General features: G+C 66.6%; 1 protein-coding gene across 2 annotated transcripts; it reads right to left on the bottom strand.

The window, feature by feature from the left end:
• Positions 1-258: 258 nt before the first annotated feature.
• PFKL (phosphofructokinase, liver type) lies at positions 259-27,359 on the bottom strand. 2 transcript variants are annotated; one of them, XM_033856205.2, is made up of 22 exons: positions 27,203-27,359; positions 21,436-21,509; positions 18,422-18,499; positions 16,507-16,696; positions 15,689-15,854; positions 15,049-15,093; positions 14,685-14,793; positions 12,640-12,735; positions 11,719-11,811; positions 10,137-10,262; positions 9,049-9,113; positions 8,375-8,438; positions 6,755-6,901; positions 6,314-6,384; positions 5,754-5,841; positions 4,853-5,005; positions 3,182-3,346; positions 2,664-2,725; positions 2,397-2,508; positions 1,668-1,767; positions 1,476-1,581; positions 259-892 (listed from the first exon to the last, which is right to left on the bottom strand). In XM_033856205.2, exons 1-22 carry the CDS (start codon positions 27,285-27,287, stop codon positions 745-747), a joined length of 2,343 nt encoding a protein of 780 aa, XP_033712096.1. In that variant the 5' UTR covers positions 27,288-27,359; the 3' UTR covers positions 259-744. The 2 variants fall into 2 exon arrangements, with proteins under 2 accessions (XP_033712096.1, XP_033712098.1); XM_033856207.2 differs by having other exon boundaries at positions 16,517-16,696.

Raw genomic sequence — 27,359 nt, 5'->3', positions numbered from 1 at the left:
GAAGGGGGGGAAGCCAGGCCTGTCACCCCTCAGGACACGGTTGGGGGGCCCAGGTCACCCCGCAGGATGGAGGGGCTCAGCTCATCACATGGACAGGGGCTGCTGGTCCTGGGATGAGGGTGCGGCCCCAGAGGGCCCGTGTCCCTGAGACCGGGCTCAGCCCAGAGCCCAGAGGAGGCCCCCAGACCCATGTGTGCAGGTGGGGGGCTACCAACCACCAGCCCGCCCACCCTCCTTAGAAGGTTCCAGAGGCCCTGCTTTCCAGAGACTGACAGCACCCCACAGTCGGGGTGATTTTATTTCTAAAAAAGGTGACAAGCGCTACTCAGCCCCGGCGGCCAGTGCACACAGGGAGAGGGGCACAGTGAGGCGCGCCGGGGCACTTCCCCACCCTCCGGCACGGAGACCCAGGCTGCTGCGCCCCCAGGGCTGGTGAGGGTGCAGGGCCGGCTCGGGCAGAGGCTCCGGGCCACATGGGTACCGAGGCAGAGGGGCGGCGGTGTCCAAGCGCGGACGCCCCCACATACCCCTAGGATGGAAAGTGGGTGCCCAGGGTGCTGTGTCCTGGGGAAGAGCCGAGCGGACAGCAGGCTGGAACTGGGGCCGTGAGAGTCCCGGAGCCAGGGTGCACCCCCCGCCCGCCTGCCCGCAGGCTCCAGGCGGCAGCAGCCCAGGCTCCAAAGTGGGGGCGGGGGGGGGGCGGCGGGAGGCGGGCGCAGGCGGGGGCGGGGCAGGGACGCGGCTTCAGAAGCCTGTTTCGATGCTGAGGGTGCGGCGGGTGACGTGCTCCAGCTCCCCGGACACGTAGTCGGCCATGCTGATGCGGTAGTGCGCCAGCATCTTCAGCATGAGTCGCAGGTTCAGCCACCACTGCTCCAGGGGCATGCGGTGCCTGCGGCGGGGCCGGACACGCTCAGGGGCGGGGGCGGGGTCAGGGCCAGGGCCAGGGGGCGGGGCAGGCGGGGCCTGCGGCGGGGCCGGGACACGGTCAGGGGCGGGGGCGGCGCCTGCGGCGGGGCGGGGTCAGGGCCAGGGGGCGGTGCCGGCGCCTGCGGCGGGGCGGGGTCAGGGCCAGGGGGCGGGGCAGGCGGTGCCAGCGGCGGGGCCGGGACACGGTCGGGGCGGGGGCGGGGCCTGCGGCGCCTGCGGCGGGGCGGGGCAGCTCCCGGGCCACCGCCCCAACCTGGGCCCCGCACGCCCCCTCGGGACACCTGGACCTCGGAACCCGGGACAGGTGGAGGCTAGCTCCGGCCCCTGCGCTTCAGAGGTGCCGGGGCCCGCCCCCAGGAGGGGTCGGCAGACCGCGAGCGCCCGCAGACCCGACCGTGGCTGACCCCACCCTCAACTCTCTGCCCCGTCGGGAGGAACAGGGACCCGGGGTCAGCCCTGGGCGTGGGGACCGGGCGGCCCTGTGGTATCAGGGGTCCAGGCAGGTCTGGGCCCGGCGGTCCACCGCTCTCTTCGGAGGGACTCACTCAAAGTCGGTGTCCTTCTTGAGCTCGGTGACGGGGCTGAAGGCCACCGCCTTCTTCTGCAGGCCGATCACGCAAGCTGAGTCGGGGGCGTTGGCGAAGACCCGCCCTGTGGACACAGGCACGTGCCGGCAGCCCCACACCCAGGGCCCTCGGCGGGGACAGGTCGCGCTAGCCACCACCTCCCTCACGCACCCTTGCGGTAGACTGCCCGCAGCTTCTCCGACATCCAGAGTATAGCCTTCACCCCCAGCTTGGTGCCGTAGTTCCGGTCGAAGGGGGTGGGAGCCCCGCCCTGGAAACACAGTGGGTGAGGCCCGGTGTTGGCCCTCAGGGAGGAGCTGGGCCTCAGGCAGCCGAGCCCTGGCCCGAGCCCAGCAACCAGGCCCTGCCGTGACCTCAGGTGAGCCCTGCCGGGCTGACACCTCGTCCCCTCGACCTGCAGCACTCCGGCCCCTTCTCCGTCCCACCTCTAAAAGCCCCTAAAAGCCACCTCCAGAGGCCGGGCAGTGGGCTGCCTACTCATTTGACTGGGGGGCCTCCGTGGGCCCCTGCATCCGGCAGGCAGGTCCCACCACCAGTGAGCAAAGGCCCCCGGGAGAGGGGAGCCCTAGGGGTGCACACGGCCCTCAGTCTGCTTGGAACCCACAGCGCGGGCTTCCTGCAGGGCCTCCAGGGGGCCAGAAGGGGAGGAGCTTGTCAGGGTGGAAGTGGCTCCCGGCCCCGCCCCTTCCTCAGGCTGCGGCGTGGGCAGGACGCGAGCCTTGCTCAGGGGTGTGAGGACGAAGGGGCACCTACAGCCAGGTGCCCCATGAGGAGGGGCACAGAGAGGGGTCCTCATCCTGCCACGGCCTCCTGGGACCCGTCGGCCCGGGCACAGCTGGGGGCCGGGGGCCAGGGAGCAGCCCTCCACGGAACCCGTACCTGCTGCAGGTGGCCCAGGACGTTCGTCCTGCAGTCGAAAATGCCCTTCCCCTCGGAGGAGTACAGGTTGTACAGAAACTCCGTGGTGTAGTGTTCGTGGCACTTCTCGTTTCTGGGAAGAAGGGGGTGGGGGCGGCCGGGGAGGCCTCCGGCTCGGCCACAGGCTCTCAGGAAAGCCCGACCCCACCCACTCCTTCCTAAGCCCCCCAGCCTTGCCCCACCCAGCTGCCGCCCTGCTGGACCCTGCAGGCTCGCTGGCAGCCTCACCGGAGCACCAGGCCCCTCTGGATGTCCGTCTTCATCTTCTCGGTCATGTGCTCCACGTTGGCCTGTGGGGTGAAGACCTGGGTTGAGCGGAGTTGGGGGCAGCAGCCTGCACTGCACACCCCTTCCCGCAGCCTGAGGCTCTCTGGGAGGGCCTATTCCGGACTAGCCAACAGGTGGGGCTGAGAAGACCCAGATCAGCCTGGGGGCGGGGGGCGGGGACCAGGCTGCGGTTGCTGGAGGGCTGTGTGGGTGGTGCAGGTGTGGGCCTGTGGCTGGACCGTGAAGCCCCGGGGGGAGGGCCGGGGCCAGCCACGGAGGCCACAGGGAGGCAGGAGCACTGCCCGGCCGGGGAAGGGGTGCAGAGGGTCACGGGCTGTGTCCCCTCGAAGGCAGCGAGGCCCCAGCCTGCCGGGCCGCGGCTGCTTGGCAGGGCCCCGCCTCCTCTGCAGGCCTGCCCCACTGCGTCTCGGGAGGGGCCCCTTCAGCCTGGCCGGGAGAAGGGTACGGGCTCGGCTCACCTTTAAGTCCTGGATGTTGAAGGGGTCCTCGAAGACGTAGGCGGCGTCGGCCCCCACAGCGATGCCGGTCACGGTGGCCAGGTAGCCACAGTAGCCCCCCATGGTCTCCACGATGAACACACGGCGCTTGGTCCCCGAGGCCGACTGCTTGATGCGGTCGCAGCTCTGAGGGCCAGGGTGCGGGTCAGAGCCCTCCCCTCGGACCGCGGGGACCCACGACGCTGCGGGGACCCGGGTCTCTCTCCCAATGCGGCTGGGACAGCCCTTGCCCCATGTGCCCAGGGCACTGGCAGCCCTCAGCACACGCCCTCCACGCGGCCACACGGAACTGGGTCCTCAGCCCAGGCGTTGGTGCCCCCAGGACAAGGTGGGCGTCACCAGCATCTAGTGGGTAGGGGCCAGGGACACTCTAGGAGGCTCTCCCTGACCTTGGACCAGGGACACACTGGCCTTAATCGGCTCATGTGCCAATGGGGGAAGACAGTCTGCCACGGCAGGGTCTTCGTAAATAGGGGCCCTGACGACGTGAAGTGAGTGCTCTGCAGACGCTAATGATAACACGACAAGTGATGACAATCCTAACTGAACAGTTCAACGAAGTTCAAGCATTAAATAAAGAACTGAGGAAAGAAATAAAACAGATATGTAGGTTACTGGTGTCTGAACTATGAGGATAGACCCCAGATAACAGATGAAGAGCAAAGTGGAGGAAACGGCTGCAATGTTTGGCAAAGGGTCTATAGCCTACATATGTAAACAACGTTTACAAATAAAAAAGAAAACGTGCCCAGAGAAAAATAGGCAAATGGTGGAAAAAGATAATTTCAAAAAAACCCCCTGACAATTGGGCAATAAACATATAGAAAAATATTCAACCAGAAATCAGAGCTGCAAATGAAAACCGAACCCTGTCCTCCCTCATCTGGTGAGGGGCAGGGGCACCAGAAGGTTCAGAGGGGCCGTGGGCGACCCACAGCCAGTTCAGATGGGAGGTAAATTCAAAGAAAACCCCTGAGGATCATGGGACTCTGGGTCAGGAGATGGGGGTGGGGTGGGATCTCCTTTAGCCTCTTGTTTCACTTGTATTTTCTCCTCCATCTAAAAACACGCAGCACTTGATTGAGCAACACGCCCCCTTCCAGCTTCAGATCCCCCCAAAACGGAGATAATGAACCCCTGGGGAAGCTAGGCTCATGTGGGGTTAGAGTCGAAGGTGGGAAAGGTCTAGAGAGTGGGGACAGCGGTGGGGATGCCCCCAGAGAGCCCCTGGTGGCGCCAGCCTGCTGGGACCCCTCCAGGAACCGGGCTCCCAGCTCCCACCCTCCCATGTCCCAGCCGGAGCCCTGGGTTTCCCCTAGAGCCACGTGTGGCTGCTTCACCGGACAGAACCGTGGCCCGACGTCCACACCAGTACAGTAGCTCAGTTAGGTCAGTGGCAGCCTTGACCACCGTCATCATCACACCCTGGTGACCCCAGAGTCACAACCTCTCTGCCATCCTTGAGACCTCGGGGGCAGCCATGTCCTGCCCACTCCCCATGCAGGCCGCCAGCCTCGGTGGGGGCCCCGCACCCCATCTCACCCCTCGGCAGACCCTCTGGGCGCTCTCCCCCCCCAGGCGCCCCGTCCGCCCACTGCCGGCCTAAGTGGGGGCAGCGGCCCCACGCCCCACCTCCATGGCGGCGTTGACGGCGGTGTCCGAGCCCAGGCTGAAGTCGGTGCCCGGCACGTTGTTGCTGATGGTGGCGGGGATGACACACATGACGATGCACAGCTCCTCGTAGCGCTCGCGGGCCTCCACCAGCTGCAGCACCCCCTCGTAGGCCTGCAGGAATCGGGGGGGGCCGGGCTGCCGGACGAGGCACGAGGAGGGGCCCCTGGGTCCTGCTGCCGGCTGTGTGCCTGGCGATGGGCGTCTGGGCCCACCTGCCACAACCCAGGACCGAGACCAGGCGGGCCCCATCCTGGAGCTCTGCAGCCGCCTTCACTGGGGAAACTGGACTCCAAGGAGGACAGGAAGGAGGCCCGCCCACCCTGCCTTGACCCCAGCCCACTCCATGCAGTCTGCGGGGGCTTGGGCTCCTTCACGAAAGGGCAAGAGTGGGTATCTGTCATTTACGGGGGCTGACCAAGCCCCAGCATCACACCGATGTGCCCCCCACCACCCAGAACTCCGCCGAGAGACACTCTGGACCACCGCCTCGGCAGCGGGAGGCTGAGGCCACGCGACCCTCCTGCCTGGGCCGTCTCACCCCCACTGTCCCTCCCCTGCGGTCAGAGCTGCCCCTGCCTCTCCCCGTCCTTCTCCTCCCCCCTCCCCCTCCGTCGCCTCCCCCTCCCTCTCCTCCCCCTCCCCCTCCCTCTCCTCCCCCTCCCCTCCCGCCCCTCCCCCCTCCCCCTCCCGCCCCCCTCCCCCTCCTCACCAGCCCTGCCACACTCACCCTGGTGGCCCCATCAGTCCAGCTGGCTCAAGGTAACCTCCTGCACATGGGGCTTCCGGAAGGGCCACCTCGGCGGCCCACACCCTGGGGCCTCCTCCACCCCCGCTTGCTCCCCGGCAGCTGCCCCCTCACCTCGAAGCCCCCGATGACCAGCAGGGCGTGGATGTTGTGAATGCGGACGTTTTCCACAATTTTCTCCATGTAGCCCTTGGGCAGTGTCCTGCAGTGGGAGATAAATGAGATGGACGTGCTGCATCTGTACAGAACGCCAGGCTGGAAGGACCCACGTCTGCACCGTGCCTGACCTTGGGAGAAGGCAGGCCTGGGGCGTGGCGGTGGGATTCCCAATTAGAGGTGGACGCAAAGGTGAGGCACCCGGGGGCGGCAGGGCCCACCAGCGGCCTGGCGCCTATTCAACGCCCTTGCTGGGCACTGGCCACTGCCCTCCCGACAGCCTGGCTGTGAGCCTCACTTCCTGCCCGAGGAGGTCCCTTCTGTAGGTGCGGAGCCGCCCGAGCACCCTTCCTCTACACAGGTGACTTCAAGGGAGCTCTTGGCCAGGAAGCCCCAGGCAGGAGGGTCTGTGTTCCGCTCTGGACAGGCCACCAGCCAGAGGAGACCTAGCCCGGGGCCACGGGGCTGGTTTCGCCTGCATCCCACCCCCCTGCTGCCCTCGGCAGCCAGGTGCTCACCTCTTGGTCCCCAGCATGGAGCCACCGCGCCCCAGCCAGCCAGCCACGTCATGCCAGCCCACTTCTTGCACCTGCAGGGCGAGGCGCGGCTTCAGGGGGGGCAGACCAGGGGTGCTGGCCCACCCCTCCTCAGGTGATGGACCTGTCCTCGGGGAGCACACGTCCTCGGGGGAGGGGGGACAGAGGCCGTGCCTGGCACTGACCGTCCTACCACAGGTCAGAGCGGGGTCTCGGGGCCTGGGCCGGGCTAAAGTGGACCCAGGTGCTCCCCCTCCACCCCAAGGAGAGGACCTGGCCTGGCCCTTATACCCACATGGCGAGCCCCTTGGTCCTTGTTTGCTCGTAAGCAAGCCGGGGACACGTCCTAAACTGACCAAAGACACACGGGCCCACCCCCGCAGGCCCCGCCCCCCGCCCGGCCTCAGGCACGGCCTCACCTACCTGCCCCTTGGCCAGGCCTTCAAAGCCGTCGTGCACGACGTACACCGTGTGGCCCTGGGAGATGCCGGTACGCACCGCCGAGCGCACGGCCGCGTTCATGCCAGCCGCTGGGGCCCCCACGTTCAGGATGGCCAGGGAGAAGCTGGTCTTCAGAGAAGGTGGGGAGAAAAGAGCATGAGCCCCAGCGCGGGGCGGGGGACCGCCGACCCAGACAGAAGTCAGCAGAGAGCCGCTTCTGGAGAAGAGGCCCCAGTCCCCGTGGCAGCCTGGACACGGCCCAGAGATGGGACTCCCCCGGGCACGACAAAGGCCTGTCCTCCCCCCAGTCCCCGTGGCAGCCTGGACACGGCCCAGAGATGGGACCCCCCCTGGGCACGACAAAGGCCTGTCCTCCCCCCAGTCCCCGTGGCAGCCTGCACACGGCCCAGAGATGGGACTCCCCCGGGCACGACAAAGGCCTGTCCTCCCCCCAGTCCCCGTGGCAGCCTGGACACAGCCCAGAGATGGGACTCCCCCCTGGGCACGACAAAGGCCTGTCCTCCTGACACCGCAAGGCTGTGCCCGAGACCACATGAGCTGCGGTGCAGGCCCCGCTCGCTACCGCAAAGTCCTCGGCCAAAGGTAGGAGCGGGACTCGGGCCGCTGTCGGCCAAGCGCGGCTCACGGGGCAGCAGTGGCTCAGGCCAGAGTCAGCGCCTGCCTGGAGGCCCTGGGCAACCACCCCACGCTCAGGGCTCAGGGCAGCAGCACCCCAGAAAGTCCCTGGCGAGCAACACGGGTGCGTGGAGGGAAGGGGGCCACCGCAGCCACGGTAAGAAAGTGCAAAGAAGCAGGCGATGCTCTTTCAATCCTAGGGTTACTGGAACCTGACAGAACCAACACGTCATCACCTCAACCCGGAATCAGTGTAAGACATTTTGCTATCGGGCGCTTCCACAGCCGTTTCCCTCGCTGCTGCCCAGAACCTGCGCCCGCGTGGCATGCAGGGACACCTCACTAGGACAGCCATGTTGCCAGCACTCCGCAGCCACGTGTGGCCACCGGCTCTGCTGGGCAGCCTGGCTCTAGTGGGTCCTGGTAATACCAGCCTGACGTGCCCGAGGTGGTCATGCCCCAGGCGGTTCTGGAAGGGGATATGGGGACCACCCTGCCTTGCCAGAAGCCGATGCCCAGCCCTGACCAGCTCCCGGGATGAATGGGGGGCCAGGACCCCACCGTCCAAGACTGTCTTGGTGGGACCCTTTCCTTGCCCTTGTGGTTTCAGAAACGAAGCCTGCTGTCATCTTTATTGTGAAGAGAGTCCATTTCCTGAGGGTTTTACCTATTTTGGAATGTGTCATAACACTGTATCCCGCGTCTCCTGAGTTAAACCTCCTCTCCTGACTTAAATTCCTCCTGCTGTTTGATAAGCAACAGGCCAGCGTAATCCCCAGGCCTGTCTGGGACCTGCTGGTCAAGCAGAGGCCAGGTGTGGTCCTCTCAGCTCACAGCTCAGACCCCAGACGGGAGGGCGGGTCCTGGCTCAGAGGCGCCAGCTCCCCGCTCCCTGGCGGGGTGGCAGGGCAGGCGGGAGGAGGCCGAGGGCGCAGCCAGGTGTGGGCTCTGCGGCTCGCCCCTCACCTTCTCCTTGGAGATCTTCTGGTGCGCAAGCAGCTTGTAAATGTTCCAGTTGTTCTCAAAGCTCCTGGAAAGAAAGCGGGACAGCTCAGCACAGCACGGCGCCGGCAGCACAGCCTCAGAGGACTGGACACGGGTGCGGCCCCCCTCCCCACTCTTGTCGCCACGGACCCTGGCTGGGCGCCGTCGCCGGGCGGCAGAGGCTCCCATGGACACGCGATCCCAACGCCCCCCTCCGCAAAGCGAGCGCCCGCTTTCAGCCTGCGTGGTCTCGGCGGCTCCGCAGTGGGGCAGGACGCGTGGCCACGGGAACCACAGGAAGCAGACCTGCAGGGCCAGTTGACCTGGCCCCCCCTGGCCTGCCTCGCTGCTGTCTTCTGTAGTTCCCCCTCCCCCTTCCCAGGCACCCTCCCTGTGCTGTGCCCCCCCATCCCCCCAGCGCCCTGCAGGCCCCACCAGCCCCGCGGGGCGCATGCACACAGCCTGCCTACTTCTCCGACACTGTCGGGCCCTGTCCCTCCTACACGATGCACGCCCCAGGAGGAAGGTCTCAGAGCGCCACCTCTGCAAGTGGGCACGTCCCCGTGTCGGGGGGTGGCCGTGTGCGAGCCACTCGGAGTCTGCTGTGGCCCCACTGAGCAGACAGCTGCCCAACACCAGGCCCTCCAGGCCCTCACCTGCCTCGGAGCTGGATGGCCTCTTCAAACCTTTTCTCATCCATGGCCTTCTGCACCTCCTTGGTCTTAAAGAAAACAAGACGCACAAGCTGGAGGCGGAGGCCTGGCACATGCGTCTGAGCCCAACGCGGGGGGCCTGACCCAGACCCGCCGGGCAGCTGTCGGAATCGAGAGGGCTGAGGGGCAAGGGGACCCCACCTGGCCTGCCAGGTCCTCCCCTCCCTGGAAGGGGCACCCGGGCCTCGCTCCCCCTCAGCCCTGGGAAGGGAGTGGGGGGCAGCTGGGGTCTAGGAACGAAGGGTGAGGCTGCTCTGGTCCCCAGACCCACCACCCACTGGCGACCAGCCTGCCCGAAAGCGGGGCCCAGGGGAGGTCGCCGCAGGAGGATCTTCCAGGAGGAGCGCCAGGGAGGCCCCTCTCCCGTGCCAGCCCACCTCGCCTGGGCAGGCCCCGCTCTGCCCCCAGCTGCAGGGCCCCCCAAACCTACTGAGCCCCGTACCCCAGTGTCCCCACAGCCAGCTTCTCTCTGCTCCCCACTCCCCGCCCCCGTGGTCCCTGCTCCAACCACGTGAGACGTCCCGGGGGCTCTGGCCACCCACTCCCCCTCCCCCTCCCATCCTAGCCCCAGGGCCCCACCCTGCCCAGTTTGCAAAGCCAGTCTATCCCACTGGCTCTGGGAAGCTAAGTGTCCTGGGCTCCCCCCAGCTACCCCCACAGGCCCCCCACGGGCTCCCCAGCTCCCTGCAGCTCCCACACCTGTCTCGGGCTTGTCTTACCTTGGGGGCACCTTGGGGATGTGCTCACACCTCCCTCCCCCACCTGGAGGACTGCAGGCCTCGGACACCCTGAGGCCCGCTGGGGAGCGCAGCAACACACTCGGAAGGGGGGCCACAACAGAAGGCGCGATGCACCTGGCCTCGCTCCGCGTAACACGCGCGGAGCAGCAGCCGGGCGCCCGGGGGACAAGGCGGGGGGCTTGCAGCCGGCCTGCTGGCTGGGCCCTGGCAGCGCCGGGGCTGTGGCGGGGAGGGGGCGCGAGGTGCCTCCCTGGGAAGCCGCCGCGCCGGCGCCGGGCGGCGGGTACTCACCATCTGCACGCACTCCATGAGGGGCAGCCGCACGGACTGGTTCCCGGAGAGGCTGACCACGCAGGCCGGCGTGTGGGGCGTGGCCTCCAGCAGCGCCATCACCGCCTCCATGCCCATCTTGCTGCTCTGAGCAGAAAGAAGGGCAGGCGGGGCTCAGGCGGGCGCAGCCGCACGGAGCCGGCCCCACGCCACGCACACGCCCTTGGCTCTCAGAGCCACACGCACACGGACATGCACACGCACGCGCACGCACACACTAGAAGCTTCTGGAGTCAGCGACGCTGTTTATTCTAGAAATGGTGACTTAGCATGACCACGTTTCACAGCAGCCCCCCGGCACCATCTCACCGGGTCTCAGCCGGCCCTGCTAGGAGGGCGTGGCCCCTGCACCCCGGGGTTGCAGTGGCAGGGCCAGGGCTGGACTGGGGTTTCTGGAGTTCTCTCCACTATGCCGAGGTTTCTCGCTTGGGGCTCCTTTGTCACAGCTGTCCCGGTGTGTGTGCAAACTTGGGCATGGGCTGGCGGGCCGGACCAGCTAAAACTGGTCAGGTAAGGACCGCCCTCCATGGAGACAAATCACAAACAGGGGTCCTGCCACGGCCAACGGGAACAGACAGGCGCGCCAGAGACCAAGGCCCGCGGCTCAGCTCGGCGAGACACTGGCGCCCCCAGACCGCGCCCCTGGCCTCCCACACTGGTCAGGTGGGTGTCGGGAGCAGCCCTGGAGAATGCTCCTGTGTCCCTCGGGAACCGTGTGACGGCCGCTCTCCTGTAACCCACTGTGGGCAGGTGTCGCCCTGCAGGGCCTGGGCTCGGGGACCAGCGGTAAGCTGTGCCTCTGGAGCCCCTTTGCCGCCGACCCAGGCCTCCGGTGTCTCCACCATCTGCAAAAGCAGCAGGTGAGCCCATTCTCCTGCCACCAGGTGAGACCCGGGCCCATGCTGGCACTCGACAGCCCCTTCTGTGCGCCAGGCCTGGTGGAGGGCCAGTGCTTGACCCTCCGTCCCGAGTGCACCCCTGGGGCCAGACCCCCTCTGAGGCCAGTGTCCCCACTGCTCTGTGTGGGATGGGGACGCACTGAGGCCTCCTGGGAGAGGTTCGGTCCAGCGGCTCCCCCAGGCCCACGCTGGCCACCCGGCCTCACCCAGCACGGTGGCCCAGGCACAGCTCCGGCCAGCCCTGCAGTCTCCAGCCCCCAGTCCCGGCGACCAGCGCCTCACAGGCGGGCGCTTCACCACCTCGGGCCCTCCCTGGCCCTGGGCCCTGGCCCTGTGGGGCTGCAGCATGACTCCCACCCTGCAGAGGATGGGGTGGGACCAGCGGTAATCAGGATTCGGCACCCAGGCCCCGGAGCTGGGCACCCAGGCCCTGGGCCAGACTCAGAACAACCAGACGTCGACCTGCCGCTCACCCGGCCCTCCTTTCCCAAGGTCCTGCCAAAGCCGTCGCCAGGAGGGTGTGGCCTAGGCTGCCAGGCCGTGGTCTCACCCACAAGCACCAGCAGCAGTGAAGAAATGCTCACGCACACCCACGCATGCACACCCACCACACCACCCGTGCACCAGGGGGACGCCCCACCTACCAGGATGCGGTCGAACGCCGAGGGGGTCCCTCCCCTTTGCACGTGGCCCAGCACGGTCACACGTGTGTCAAAGCCCAGCCTCTGGACTACTAGCTGCTCGTGGGGACAGAGAGGGGGTTCCTGAGTTTGCCACTCTACCCCCCTGTCCCACCACCCTGTGGCCCCCAGCCCTCTCCCCTCCCCCTCCAACCCTGCCTCAGGGATTTCAGGGTGTCAGCTCCCCAGGGGCCCCACAGAGCCAGCCCAGGGTTCACGCCTACAGCCTGAGCGTGTGCACGTGTGCTCCTGTGTGTGTGGGTGTGTGTTTCCATGTGAGTGTGTGGGCGTGTGCTCCCACACGTGCCGGCTGCAGGAGCTCATCATGGTCTCCAGCCCCTGCGGGTCAGGCCTTGCCAGGAACTGTGGCAGGAAGCAGAGCGCACAGGGTCGGCGGAGAGGCCAGCTCCTGGCAGCACCTGGCTGGGACTCAAGGACAGGGTGGGCGGCCAAAGTGAGGAGCGCGGAGGCTCCCAGGGGCTGTGGCCCACTGGGGGACAGGGGCCCAGGGCCCTGGGCAGAACCCGGCAGGTGGGTGCCGCTCACAGGGACGAAGGATTCCCCCCAAAGTTGTTCTGTTATGAATCTGGCACTGGATAGGCAGTGGGCTCCCCGGTCAGTGGGGGGCTGGACAGGGCCCCTAGGGTGGGGGATGGTCTGAATGAAGACTGGAAACCAGAGGGCTGGGGGTTCCCAGCAGGCGGGAGCCACACCTCAGCTTCAGAGGGGCCGGGGCTTCTCAGGGGTCCCGGCTGCACCCACCCCACATCTGGCAATCGTTAGGGACAAGAAAGCTCCCTCCAGGAGCTGGGGGTGGGGCCCCAGCAAGAGCACTCGGGGACTGGAGATAAAGGGGAGCCCCCTCCCCAGGGCCCCCACACTCACGTCCTTCACGTAGCGGGACGAGATGGGCTTCCCGTTGCGGTCGATGGCGCCCTCGGCGATGATGATGATGTTCAATCGGGACCCTCGGCTCCGAGTCTGGGTCAGAGACGCGGCAGCGCTCAGCCGCCAGCCCGCAGACCCCGCCCCAGACACGGTCGCGACTGCAAGCCCTCCCCGGGTCCACGCCGCGGGGCTCACGTGGGCGATGGGTGGGCTGAGGCGGGTGAACCAGGACCCCGCTGCCCCTCCTGGGGGTAGAGACTGGGCGACTGGAGGACTCCTCCTCCCCCTCCCCCTCCCCGGACTGCGGGAAGATTCCCTCCATCAGCTGGTGATGGACGAATGAGCGTCACTTAACTGTCGCAAAGGCAAAGCTCTTTGGGGATTTGAAAGTACTTTTTGTTTATGTATTTCCTCAGCAAATGTTTGTGGGATTCACTCTGATCCACCAACCTCAGAAGTTTGCCCCACAGCACCCGGAGAGACTTAGAGAGAAAGATAGGGTCAGAGCAGCTCCTGCAAACCCGGGTACAGAGGGGCGGGGGAGCCAGGAGCAGAGGGCTGCCTGGAGCAGGCGGGCCGGTGCAGTGAAGGGAGACAGCCAGAAGAGCCCACACCTCCCTCAGCCTCACTCGCTGCAGCCCAGGAGGTGGGCAGGGCAGAGGGTGACACCTGCACGTAACAGGTGGGGAAACTGAAGCTCAGGGAACCCCGGGGCGGGGTGGGGCGAGGGCCTTACACACAGCAGCAAAGAACCAGAATGTGAGGCCAGGCCTGAGTCCAGGCCACTTCCAGGAAGACCCAGCCCCAAGTTCTCAGCGAGTAGGCCAAGGCCGAGGTCAGCCAGAGACCGTCACCACCAGAGGCCCCCTCTACCCAGGCGAGGCCACAAGGCCACCCTGGGGTGCAAGGACTTCCCCCAAGGAGAGGACAGAGACCTCTGGCCAGCTTCGCTGCCAGGCTCAGCTCGGCCTTACCCTTGTCTTCACTGGGGAAGGTTCCAGAGGCCAGTCATGGCCCTCGGCCCCTCCCACGGCCCTGGGCAGGGGTACAAAACCCTGGGGTGTGAGTGGGAGGTGGGGAGAGCAGCCTCCGGCAGCGGACGGGAGTGATGCCACCACCTCGGTCACATGGGGACACGGACGCTCCAGAGCCAGCCCCGAGCCGCCCGCCTCTCCCTCAGGAAACGGCCTGGCACTGACCTCCCAGGACAACAGAGCAAACAAAAGGCCCGGCCCCGGGCAGCCTCCACACTCGCCCTGCCCTTGGGCCAGGTTGCAGAGGACTTTGGGGGGTAGACACCGCCCGTTAGGGCCCCAGGCTGGGCCCGAGTGTGAACTGGGGTGCACAGTCTCAGGGGCTCCCCTGCCTTGAATCCAGACTGCAGCCCTCGAGTGCCCCCCGACCCCTGATCTGAAGGCGCCTCCCCCCTGTCACAGCCCTCCAGTCCACCACTGGCCTAGCCGAGGGGCCAGCCTATCCTAGCTGGGGGGCCTCGGGGATGCCCGGGGCAGAGTATCTGCCTGTTCTGTGCCAGAGCCCCCAGCTCCACCTTGAAGGGCCTGGAGAGCCGCGTTCCAGGCCCCCCGTCTCAGGCACCCCTGCTCATCTCTCCTGGATGAGGCCTCAGACCCCCATCTGCTCCTGCCTCCACAGCCTCTTCTGCTGCAGCCACTGCCCCAGGTTCCCGTCCACCCATCTTCACAAAGCCACCTCCCCTTGCCCAGGCTCAGTGGTCGGGGCCCGAGGGAGCCAGCTTGACCATGTCCCTGCTCCCACCCCTCGCCCATGTCAGCACTGACCACGCAGAGCCCAGCCTGGGGCAGTGGTGAGTGTGCCCCTCAGGCCCCTCTGCGCTCCGGGGCAGCCCCCGGGTGTGTCCATGGGCGTTGGCGCCCCCGGGGGGGATACGTGCAGATGCTTGCTGAACCAGAGAGAAGTGAATCGGCCAAAGCTGGCCACGTGACCCCAGGGACACTCTCGTGGGGGACACAGGCCACGCAGCTCACGGCAGGGACCCTGGGAGAAGACCCCCTGGCCCTCACCTCACCCAGCCGCTCACACATGAAGTTCTCCCAGCCGTCCTCGGGTGGCGCCTCAGGGATGAACAGCCAGTCGGCCCCGGAGGCCAGGGCGGACACCAGGGCCAGGTATCTGGAGGGGCAGGAGGGGGAGGGGCTGCAGTAGGTGGGCCCCGACCCGACACCACGGCCCCGGTCCCTGGGTCACAGGGGAGGTACAGCTCTGAGCGGCACCCAGCCCCACAGTCAGGACTCCCCACACCCCGGCTCTCACACCCACAGTGTCAAGTGAGCACCTGCCACGTGCCAGGAGCCCTGGAGGCGCTGCACCCTGCTCCCACTGCCCCGAAGCCCCGGGCCCCCCGGCTGACCCGGGCAGCCCTCTTACCCACAGTGCCGCCCCATCACCTCCAGCACGAAGGTCCTCTGGTGGCTGTGGACGTGGAAAGGGCAGATGGCATCAGTGCAAAGTCCCCCTGAGCGGAGCTGAGCCACGAAGCCTGGCCTTTCGTACCACACCACCCATGGCCCCAGCTCCGCCAAGGGCGTGCCCAGGAGAGACAGAGGATGTGGGAGCAACAGACAGCCCTTGTCATTCCCAGGGCGGCCAAGGCCCTGGGCAAAGGGCCACCTCTGTCTCGGGCTCACGGCCAGCTTCACGCTGGTTTTCACCGATCTTTGCTCCTGAGGCTGAAGGCCATTCACCCTGCTGGGGCCTGGCCGTCACCAGCCAGCAGCCTGAGGACCCCCTGTGGGGTGCACCATTGCCCCAGGGCCGGAGACCTGTCAGAGCCCCTGCCCACCTAGGGCAGGGTGGGGACCAGACCCCCAAGCCCCTCTGCTCACCCCGCTGTAAGTCTCCCCCGACACGGGGGCTGGGGGCAGCCAGTACAGGCTCCTAGGGGTGGAATTACGCTGACAAGCCATTGACCCTGCAGAAGGGCAGCCTCAGCCCTCGTCGGGAGACGGGATCCCAAGCTTTCTTGCCTGGTGGCCTGGCTGGGCGGGGGGCCGCAGGCCTCACTCACCTCTGGGCGGTGGTGGTGATGGCGTCGATGACCTCCATGATGCGGTGCAGGGCCGAGTCTGTGCCGATGGTCATGTCGGTGCCGCAGAAGTCGTTGTCAATGGAACCTACCAGCCCGGCGATGCTCAGGTGCGAGTAGGTCTGAGCCGTGCTCTGTGAGATCTTGCCTGAGAAGGAGGAGGCCAGCCCAGCTGCAGCCGCAGCAGCCCCACCCGGCCCCCTTGGCCACAACACGGGGCCCGGACCCCGATCCCCACCCCCTCCCCCAGCCCACCCGGCAGTGCGGCCTGGTCAGGTCCCCAGGGCCCGCAGCAGGGGTCCTGGGGCCGGGCGGCCGTGGCCGAACCGCTGATTACGGACTTGTCACCCTCTGGGAGACGTCCAGGGGAGCCCCGGAGAGTGCACCCCTCACTTCCAGGTCCCCCACGAGCAGCACAGAACCAACGAAGCTCCAGCAGGTCACTTTCCGACTGGTGACCCCCCAGGACTCTGTGTCTTACGTTACCAAATTTTAACTATCACACTTCTGCAACCTGTGACAAGGCCGTAAGCCACGTTGGGGAATGAATCACTCACAGCGCAGGTGAGTCAGCCTGGGAACTGCCATCCAGCACCAGGAGGACAGCACTGCCTGGGGGTCCCTGACGTTGGGTCCCCACAGGCCTCACTACCGGCCAAACCCGGGCCCGTGGCTCCTGGAGCCACCGAGGGTCCGCCTGGTCTCAGGCCAGGCCCCCACCCCCGGCCAGCAGCCAAGCAGCAGCTCGCTTCCTCTGGTCCTGCCTGTTCCCGGTCCCAGCTGCTCCGCCGCCGACCCACCTTCGCTCACCAGCTCCTCCAGCAGGCTGCCCCACTCGCTGCGGAAGATGTTGGCACCCGTGAGGCTGCCGTCCCCACCGATGACGCACAGGTTGGTGATGCCACGCTGGACCAGGTTGTAGGCGGCCGCCCGGCGCCCCTCCCGCGTGGTGAAGGCCTTGCAGCGGGCGCTGCCGATGACGGTGCCGCCCTGCACGGAGGAGGGGCAGCCTGGGCCAACGGGGCGCGCCAGGGGGACCCGGGTACTGGGCAGGGGCGGCCTGAGAGACCCCAAGGAACGGAGGGCCAAGTCCAGGGGCTCCTCGGAAGCCTGGGCAGGTGCCCGCCTCCCCCTGCCCCAACCCCCTGGACTTTCTCCTCACGTGTGCAAGGAGGAGACTGTCCGCCGTCGGGCTCGGGGAGCTCGACAGGTAAGGGGCGAGCAGGCTCTGAGGTCTGTAAGGCGTGCACACACGCTCGCATGCACGCACTCTGGCCCACACGGCCGGGCACCAACGCAGGGACGTGCCTAGGCAGCTCATGCCGTCGTCCGCGTGCCCCCCTCCCCTGCCACCGGCTCAGCCTCAGCCCAGGCTCCCCAGGCCCTGCCCACAGGCAGCACTGCCGGCCCCTGCGCTCGGCCAGCTGGTGGGGACAATGTGCTGCTCCCCAGACCACCGAGAGCACCGGGCTGGGCCCCGGGCTTCACGGAAAACGCACATCAGAGCTGGCCCTGGCCCAGCCCAGCCTCCCCTGCGCCCCTCCCCGCTGCCCCCATGCTCTACGCTCCCCACCCGTCTCAACACCAGCCCGCATCCTCACCTGCCCACCTTTCATGCAGCTTCACACCCCAGCTAACACTTGGCCCAAGGCTCCTTCCCCGGGCGGTCTCTCAGGACAGAGGCCACAGCCACCCTCAGACACAGGCTCAGAGCAGAGCAACGGCTGGATCCAGGCCTGAGGCGTGATGGCCGCCCTCCCTGGACCCCTGGGGTGGAGGACGAGGCACCCAGGCTGCAGCCCCACCCGTGACGGGGTCAGGGAGCACCGCACCAGAGCAGAAGGACACGGGGTGGGGGGCTCTGATGAAGAACAGGGTTGTCTGTGCCCCACTGGACCGTTGAGGGCTCAGCAAACGGGCCGCTCCCACGAGCGCCTGGAGCGCGCAGTCCCTTGGGGACGTCCACCCCGGGCAGGAGGGTTGGGTGGCATGGCAGGGTTGGCTGTGCCTGGATGACCCAGGGTCCAGGCCCGCCGCCCACTGCTCCGCTGACCCATACATAGCGTGTGACGACAACAGGCCTCTTAAATAAGCAGGTATCAGCTGGGGGTCTAGGATACACAGGTGACAGGTGCCCCACAGCGGGCCCTGCTCTGTGGGAGGACTCGGGTCTCCCTACAGAGACCTGGTTCAAAGATCCCCGCTCCCAGGAACCCCTGGCCCCAGCGAGGCGCTCAGCGCCCCGCCCTCAGTAAGTAGGATGACGAAGGGGAAGGCGGGGGAGGCGCAGAGAGGCCGCTGAGGCCAAGCATGCCTCTTCCAGGGTGTCCTCCCCTCCCAGAGCCCGCAGCTGGAAGCTGAGACATTCCGGGGCCATCGCACCCCCACGACCTCCCACTCCTGCGTCCCCAAGGCGGTCGGACGACAGTCAGCCGGGAGCCAAGCCCCTGCGGGATGGCGTGCACGCCTGCGTGCCTGTGTGTGCGTCTCTGTGTGTGTCTGGTGTGTGCACCTGTGTATCCCTCTGTGTCCCTCTGTGTGCCTGTGTGTCTCTATGTGTGTGTCTCTGTGTGTCTCTGTGTCCTCTGTGTGTCCCTGTGTGTCTGTGCGTGTGGTGTGTGCACCTGCACATCCCTCCGTGCGTCCCTCCATGTGCCCGTGTGCATGTCCCCGGTGCACACGCGTGCTCATGGCGGGAAGGGCCGTGGGCCTCACCAGCTGGATGATGTTGGAGACGCTGAGCCAGTTGGCTGGCCTGATGTTCTCGCCCCCTTCCACGAGGCCCTCGTAGCCCTGAAAGTGAGGGGACAGGCGTGAGACGGGCGCCCACAGCAGCAGGACACGTAGAACCTCAGCCAAAAGCCCATCTGGCAGGAAGTGGGCCCAGGGGTCCTGAGCACAGAGGCCCCTCCACCCCCAGGGCCTTGGGGGACGAAGCCAGGGTCTGCTGGGGTCAGGGGTGTCAGGGGAGAGGCCGGGGTGCCCAGACGCCTCCCAGGCACGATCTGTGGGGCCTGCAGGGAGCGCGTTACAGACAGAGCACGACTTGCCCGGCAGCGCTCCTGTTGCAGGCAGCCCTGGACGTATGCCCACGAGCCGCAGCTGGGTCACCGTGCCCGGGTCAGAACCAGATCCAGCCCAGCGCCCGGCAGCCCCTCTGCCTTCCAGGACCCTCCCTGCCAGAGACACCCGCTGCCCTGCCTCCCAAGGGTGCCGATTAGATGCGGAAATGACAGCACAGCGTCCCCTCTGCGTCCCCCCTTCGCGCGGCCGGGCATCTGCGAGGCCCCACGAGGTCACGTGCGACTGTGTCTGCGCTCGCTGCCGTGCGGCAGTCCCCTGCGCACTCCCACAGTCTGTGACCTGTCCACCGCTGATGGACTCTGGAGGGATCCGGTTTGGGGCTATTGGAAATAACGCTCCGTATCTCCCGGGAAAGGACTCCTGGGTCACCGGGTGTGCAAGCGGCCACCGACAGCGCTGCCACGGTGCCCAGAGGCGCCGGTGGCCACCCCGTCCGTCAGCAACGCGGCCAGGGCCTCAGAGCGCCCCACCCCCGCGCCGGCCCTTGCTGGTCTCCATCCCGGAGGCTGGATGTGGTCCCCGCAGGGCTTCTCCCCTGCGTTTCCCTGACGACACATGCTGTTTCGGGTATGACGTAAGCCACAGGCCACCTGGACAGCCTCTGCGAGGGCGACCATTCCAGCGTCTTGCCTGTTTCTGTTCTCATGTGGCCAACCCCTTCTTATTAGCAGGAGCTCTTTATAGAGTCTGCAGAGAGGACACGTGCTTTCACAAATGGTGAGAAGACGAGGCGCCGCCGAGCTGCAGTGAGCGGGGCCACCTCCTCCGTGCAGCCCTCCCAGCACCTCCAACGAAGCAGCACGAGCCACCGCCCCTGCCTGGGTTCGGCTCTGCGACCCGCCTCCTCCGTTCCCACACTTGGCATTAGATCAGCCGGGGCCTGCAGGGTCCTGGGCAGCGGGGCCTGGGGGCGGGCGGGGCAAATGCTCCCACCCCTGGGAATAGAGGGGGAAGCAGCTGGGAGAAGGACCTCAGGACGAGACCCCCGTCTAAGGGATCGCCAAGCTACCCTCCCCAGCTCAGGCCAGGCCTGGCCCCCCCTCGCCCCCTCTCTGTCCGGTCAGGAATTTGGCCACTAGGACACCCCCCCCCCCCGCCGCGCCCACCCCCTCCCCACAGAGAAGCAGGAAAGTAACCTGAAAACCCACAGCTGCTGTCCAGAGCAAGTGACAAAAGAGGCCACCCTGAGTCCGCAAGACCCCAGCCCCACGGTGCTCCCGGCTGGAGTCAAAGTCTCACAGACACAGTCCTCCTTTCCTGGCCTGGGAACCTTCTGGAATGTCTTTGCACACCTCCAGCCACTTTGTGTCACCTCTCTCCTCTCCCCTCCCCACTCCTCTGCCTTCTCCACTCCCACCTGGCTGGGCACCCAGGCAGCCTCAGAACTGGCCGCAGGCCCAGGGCACTTCCAGCAGCCATCCTTGTGGCAGCTCTGAGCCCGCAGGTGCAGTTTGGGCTGTCACGTGAATAAGGTAGCCCCGTTCACTGACCCCTTCTCGGCGCCAGGGGCCGTGAAAAGTGCCTTAACTCTCAGTGTTGCATTAGCTTTTCGCCCTAACATCCCCACTTCATAGAAGAAACCAAGGGTCAGGGAGGTGAAGGGATGCCCCTGTCACATGTGTACAACCTCCAGGAGCCGCGCCCTGGACCCACCCCGCCCTGATTGGAGACCACTTGTTCACAAAACTAGGCGACTCCCTGAAGAATCTCACCCTGTCCTTCAGAAGGTTCTAGACCATTATCAGGGCATGGGTTCCACCTGCCCAGCTCCTGAGGCCACAGGTCCTGAGACTCTGAGATGTGCTCCTGAAACATGACCTAAGGCTCTGCAGGGTCCTGGTCGTCCCAGCCTGGCCTGAGGGTCTGGACTCTGCAGGAGGGAGGGGTCTGCAGAACTGCCCGCCCATCTGTTCACTCAACAGCCCCATACAGACAAGACTGGGGAGGAAGGGCCGGACCTGGACCAGAGTGAAGGGACGGGACGTGGACACACCCAAGGTGGGAGGAGGGAAGCTCTGGGGAGAGCAGAGCAGGTTGGGATTCGCTACACTTTAGCAAAGAGTGAAAACAAAGTAACGCAGTGGGAGAGAACTCCAGGACGTGTGTGTGTGTGTGTGTGTGTGTGTGTGTGTGTGTGTGTGTGTGTGAGAGAGAGAGTGTGTGCGCGTGTGTGTGAGAGAGAGAGTGTGTGTGTGTGTGTGTGTGAGAGAGAGTGTGTGTGCGTGTGCGCGCGTGTGTGTGTGTGTGTGCGTGTGACCTGGGGGGACAGGAACGGGGGCTAAGGCGAAGGGCGCACCAGCTTTAGCCGGAGCGAAGTGGCACCATGATTCTCTGCTGCTTTGCGTAAGGAGCCCGTTTTCTGCTGTCACGAGGGTAGTTCGAGCTCGGGTTAGGTGATGAGGGTACAGGAGGGCTGGGCGTCGGAGGACGGGTGGGGCTGAGGTCCCGGCCTCTGAGGAGAACAGCAGCTTCACACCCTCCTCTCTCTCAGGGGACGCGCCCACCCGTGAGCACCCAGGCTGAGGGTGGACTCCCCATCCACACCCCAGAGCCTGGCAGCCCTGCCCCATCCGCCTTCCTCACCCCTCTCCCCGCACTGCTCCCTGCCAGAGCGTGGGGCGACGACCGCCCTGCCCGCACCTTACCTCGTAGATGAGGAAGACTTTGGCTCCCACGTAAATGCCCATGCGCGTCACGGCTCGGACGGCAGCATTCATGCCTGCGAAGGGGGCCGGGAGACACCGTCAGTGGAGACGCGGAGCGTGGGCGCCTTGGACCGTCCCTCCCACATCTCGGGGGGCGCCGAGCCAGGACTCCAAGTCCAGCATGGGGTGAGTCCCCCCGCATTGTATCGGCTTCGCACTCAGAAATAAGCCGCCCCAGAGTTAAACCGGGAAGGTCCCCGCCAGGGCCCGACTCCTCCTGAGCCCGGAGCACAGGCACCTGCAGACGTGCGACATCGCTTCCGGCCGCATCCCCGCCACCATGCTCACCTGCGGCCTCTGCTGCCCAGCACAGCCCCCGGCCCCGGCCCCCAGGGCCCTGGGGGAATCGCAGCAGGTCGGGCACATGGCCCCAAGATGCAAAACGGGGCAGGTGGGACGCGGGGGCAGCCGCCTCCCAAATGCGCCCGCAGCCGCTGCTACTCTTGGGCCACCACCCCGGGGGGCAGCTTGGGGAGCACCCTGAGGTCGGTGCCTGTGGCCCTGGGGCCGTGAGCCCCCTGCCCCTTGGCCTGCAGGGTGGGCTCCGCGAGACAGGAGAGGAGGACAGCACCCCCTAGGGCCAAGTTCAGGCTCCTGGGGGTCGCACGGCCCCAGTGCAGCTGAGTGGGCCGGCGCCCCTGCTCCCTAGCCTGCAAACATACGCCGGGGCCACCAGGCTCAGCGGGTCACCTCTCCTCCCTGTCCCCCAGCCCTGGGACCCCCAGCCCCCAGCCCCCGTCTACAGCAGCCACCGTGCAGTATAGGCTTCCTGGAAAGACGGACACTCGTGGGGCAGGACGAGGGGGCAGGAAATGCTCAGAAGAGCCCAGAGGAACCTCAGTCCCCTTCCCTCGTGGTCAGTTCTGAGACTGAGACCCAGAGAAGGGAAAAGTGTCCCTCCACGGGGGGGGCCGTCCCGCTGCGTCCCCGGGGTCTCGCACACAGTCAGGCTCACAAGGCACAACGTGGGCAGCTCCACGAGAGACTCGAGCACCAGCAGTGGCCCACGCCGTGGCCCGGCCCTGCCTGTGGGTGGGACGCGGCCCCACCCGGGGCTGCAGCTGCTGCAGGCCTGGACAGTGCCAGGTCAGGGGCCCTGTGCGGGCACCTGGGGCGGGCCCAGCCTCCACACTGACTGCCACCTGGCTGGGGCCCAGGGACGGGCGAGGGGCAAAGGGTTGCGGGGGCAGGAGCCTGGAATCAGTGGCTGCAGGCACTTTGCCTCAAACCTTCTTGCCCGTCACAAAAGACGTCAGTGGTTCGATACAAAGGGGCAGGCAGGGCGGCCCCCACGTACTCAGAGAGGAAGACAGTTGGCCAGTCACCTGCCCTGGGCTCCAGCCTCTGACCCTGGGTCTGGAGGCTGGATCGCGGACATGACCTGCACGTGGTCTGGCCCAGGACCGCCCCTGCTCCCCCGGCTTCCTCCTGGTGGTCCTGTCCCTAAGCTGTGAAAGCCTTTCCCTGGAGGCGGCGGGGCCCCAGCCAAGGGTGGCCGAGGCCCCAGGAGCCCTGCCCCACCCCCGGGCGCTCTGAGCTGGTGGACGGGCAGTGCCCATCAGCTTGGGTGCCCTGCGGGAGTGCCGTCACCCCCAGGGTCCCTCGTAGCTTGTGTGGTCCACAGGGTGACCCTGACGTAAAGACTCTCGACCTTTACCGTACTTACACTAGTCTCACCCCGTCTCCAGCCTGGAAGGCGGGCCCAGGGGGAGCCCGTAGCTCCCAGAGGACCGTGGAGGGCTATATAGCATATGGGCACCTCAGGAAGAGCCCAGCGGGCAGAGCCTACCCCAGTGCAGGCTCACGGCACCGGGCTCCCAGGAAATCAGCCCACTGTCACTGCCCCCATTTTCCAGATGAGAAACCGAGGCCCCAGAGGGAAGGCAGGGGAGTTGCTGGAACCCCGGCAGGTGAGGGCAGTGCCAGGATGCACCCTGGACCCTCCTTGGGCTCGGCAAGCTGCCCTGTCCCCAGCCAGCAGCCGAGGCTCCTGCTCTCTGACGTCCAGAGCCAGGGACTCCCGGGGCCGAGGTGCCCAGATGTCACGGCTGGCAGAGCACAGAGGCCAGAAGGGCCCTGAGCTGGCCACACTCACAGCTGACACACCTGCCTTTAGCGAAAGAACCCCATTTCTAAAGAAATCATAAAAGTCTCACGGCCCCCAAACGAATGGAAGTGGGGTTTCAGTGACTGCAGATAGGGGTAGGAGCCCAGAGAGTGTACGCCACCCCCACCCCCAGACAGCCCGGCTGCCCCAGGAACCGGATCCGAAGGGCTGACAGTCCTGCTGCCTGAGGTCAGGGGCCTCGAGCTGCAAGCTCCCTGCCCTGCCTGCCCTCACTGGCGGGGGGCAGGGCAGGGGCACGGAGGGACATGAGACAGCTGCAAAGCTGCCCCCCCGGCCCCCAGCAGGCCCTGGTCCTGCAGAAGCATTCGGCCGCCTCTGGGGCCTTGGGCAGCCCAGGCTTTCCACCCTCAGGTATCTGCCTCCCCGGCTGCCCTTGCCGGGGTGAGGCCACTGTGGGCTCACTGCAGGCTCAAGTCCAAGCCCCACCCCCTGGCAACTGGAGGGAGGCCAGCAGTTCCGGATGGGGCGGTGGGAGGGGTGGGGGCAGTGGCTGGAGACCCAGGGACTGCAAAGGGCCCCAGGCTTAGGGTAGTGTGCTCAGTCTTGTAGAAAAGAACAAATGACCATATCACAGGAAAACTCTTCAATCTTAGAATGGAATTGTGCCAGCTACCATGGATACGGAGGCCTGAGGGCGTGGGTTTCCCTGTAAACCTCACTGTAAGCTGCCTTCCTGAAAGGGCCTTTTTTATTGCCCTTTAATCTGCTTTTCTTTCTCAAAATAAACCCAGGGTGGCAGCCACAAGCCCCACAGGGCCAGAGGAGCAGGGAGGAGAGCAGCTGCATCTCCCGCTGAAGGAGCAGCCCTGGACCCTCCACTCCACCCTCCAGCCTCCGATGGGCCAGGGACACTGCAACAGATGACTTCCTGCTGGAGGAAACCGACACCACCGCCAAACTGATGTCCGAAGGCGGATGCCTTTGTTCATAAGGTGACTTCTCTTCACAGTTAACTTCCGGGAAAACAAAATGGACAAGAAAGAGGTGATCCTGGCAGGACACGGGGCCCCGCAGATTCACACTTAGCATCAGTCAATGTGAAGACTTGGAGCCAGGCTGGGACATAACGAGATGGGGGCGGTCCTCACCCGCAAATACAGGACATCCACGTCCACACGGATCCACCCAGAAAAGGCAGGTCCTGCGCGTTACTGAGGGACAGGGTGGGGTCCGCCCCAGGGGCGAGACCGAGGCGTGGAACCAGTGGGCGGCGGGGCTGTGTTATAGTCTTCTAGTCACTTTTGCACAAAGTAACATCCGTAACGACCACCTTCCCTCAACGCACGGACACCTACTCCCTGCCAACGGGAAGGGCAGAGGACGTGACTTTCAGGCTGGCTGGAAGGAACCTGCCAGGTGGCTTGTCTTGTTTACAGAAGGGGAAACTGAGGCCCGAGGGATGTGCTCGGGTCAAGTCAGAGAGCTGGTGGAGGCCGGCCCCCCCGGGACAGGGTCTGCCCGCTCCCCCGCCGCCCACTGCCGCGAGGCTGGCTGGTTTCCACTCACTCCAACAAATGCAGACCTGAGCCTCGGGGAGGCAAGTGCAGGTCGGGGTGGGTGCCCGTTCTCCACGGCGGCTGTCAGCCCCGCGCCCACCCGGCACCATCAGGTCCCTAGAGGTCGGCCTCTATTTGGAAGGCCCCGGGGGCCCCTGAGGGCAAACCGAGAACCCATCGCCTGGAGCCAGCTCCCCGGAGCAGTGCCGGCGAGAGGGCGCAGGCCCGGCGCGGACACCCACAGGCTGGCCTTCAGAACTTACAATACGGAAAGGCTCCCTGCCCCCCAGAGAGCCAGCTGGCCCTGGCATCTTCCCCCAGGCATCAGCCCGAGCCCTAAACTGGGGAAGCTTGCAGAGCCCTCCTCTCTCGCAGCCCCGATCAGAAAACCACGTTACAGCCAGGGGTCTAGGGAAGCGAGGACACAGCGCGAGGTGAGGTGGCCGGCCCAGCTGGCAGTGCGCTGACGGCCACACTCCTGGGTGTCCAGGAAGCACTGCTCGTTCCATGTGGGGCATCAGGGCCGGGCTGGCCAAGGGGAGACCTACAGGTCATACAGGCTTTGCCCTCCACTGGCCCGCCGGCCCAGGCCGGCAGCCTCTTCCTCCCTGGCCCTTCAGCTGCCCCCACTGATCCCTCGTCCTGCTTAGTCTGTGCCACCCACCGCTCGGCTCCCCTGCCTCAACGTGCATTTATCTTTCCCAGCCCTCCCTCCAGTGCTGTTGTCTCCATGGTGCAGACAGGAGCCTGGGTGGAGACCCCTGTGCCTGCTCGAGCCGGGGAGCTGGGGCCTCGCAGAGGAAGGGCCTCTCTGGAGAGGCGGGCCCAGCCTCTCAGGAAGTGTCTGTCCCCCACATACCAGGCCCTTCCCGTGGTCCAATCTCACAGGGCAATGCTTCCCCAAGACCACTCTCCTCCCACCTGGCCCCGGCCCACTGGCCGTGCCCTAAGAGGGAGCCGCCGCTGCCCAGCAACAGGCAAGCGCTCTGGCCACGCGGGGCTGCGGACGTGCAGCGGAGCACACTGTCCGCCCGCCAGACCAGGTCCGGAGGGCTCAGCCCAAACCCACACAGGCCGGGACGCAGACAGTGGCTGATGTCTCTGCCTTCCTGGGCTTGCTCCTGTGAAAGCTCCTTCTAGCTCTTCCCTGCTTCTGAGCGGGGAGCGGGGAGTCGGGGGCCTGAGGCAGGGAGAGCAATTCTGCGTCTGGACTTTCTGATCTGGAAGGAGGCAGATCAGGCCCGCCTGTGCAGCCTGAGAGTGCCGGCTAGGCTCCTTCCAGGCCTGCTTCCTGGGCTAATTAAGGTGTCTCCTGAGGTTCAAGGTGTGTGGTGTGGCCATACGGCCAAGCCCGACAGGTGTGACACTGGCCATCCCAGGCCAGAGGTGCTGAGGAGAGCAGCAGTCAGGACAAGTCCAGGGCACCAGGACAGACCCCAGGAGGGGCACTCATCTAGCTCTGCCAGGTCCCAGCTGCAGGACCCTGGGCAGGTCAGCAGGAAGGCCACCACCTTTGGCCTCCCCTGTACAAGGGGGGTGGGAACAGCTCTGCACTAAAGAAAATGCCCCAGAGCGGCCCTGGAGGCAGTGGTTTGGGGGAAGCACGGTGCCCCCGAGTCGTGTTTCATAACGACCTGGTTAGAGCCGGGGCTCTGTGGGCCTGCGGGGACCTGCCCATCCTTCACTGGCCTCCGCTCAGCTTGGCCTCCAGGAAATGGTGCTTCTGAGACGCGCCACCGGGAAGGGGTGCGGGGAGGGCCTGGGGTCGGCAGGAGCGGCGGCCGGCGAGAGCACCCTGTCCGGCCACGGCCGGCAGCGCGGACACACCCCCGGCGGGCCGGACGCAGAGGCCGTGGTGGGCGGCACGTACGCGGGCCCCCGGCGCGCGGGGGCGGGTCCAGGACGCGGACCGGGAAGGGGACCGGGGCTGGGAGGGGGAGGAGGAGGCGGGAGGCGCAGGCCGGGAGGAGGACCTGCTGACCGCGTGCCCCAGGTGCCGCCGAGGGAGCGGGAGCGCCCCAGGGACCCGGGGACAGCAGCACCCCCGCCCGCCGGCGACCGGCCCCCGCGTGCCCGCGCCCACCTTGCGCATCGCCGCCGCTGGTCAGCACGCCGATGGCCTTGCCGGCCCCGGACATCCGCAGCTTCTCCAGATCCACGGTGGCCATGGTGGCGCCGACTCGGCCGCACTCGCTCTCCCGCCGCGCGCCGCCGCTGTCGCTGGCCCCGCCCCGCGCCCT

Source organism: Tursiops truncatus, chromosome 4, assembly GCF_011762595.2.
Source record: "Tursiops truncatus isolate mTurTru1 chromosome 4, mTurTru1.mat.Y, whole genome shotgun sequence".
NCBI lineage: Eukaryota > Metazoa > Chordata > Mammalia > Artiodactyla > Delphinidae > Tursiops > Tursiops truncatus.
This window is presented reverse-complemented; position numbering and strand designations above follow the sequence as displayed.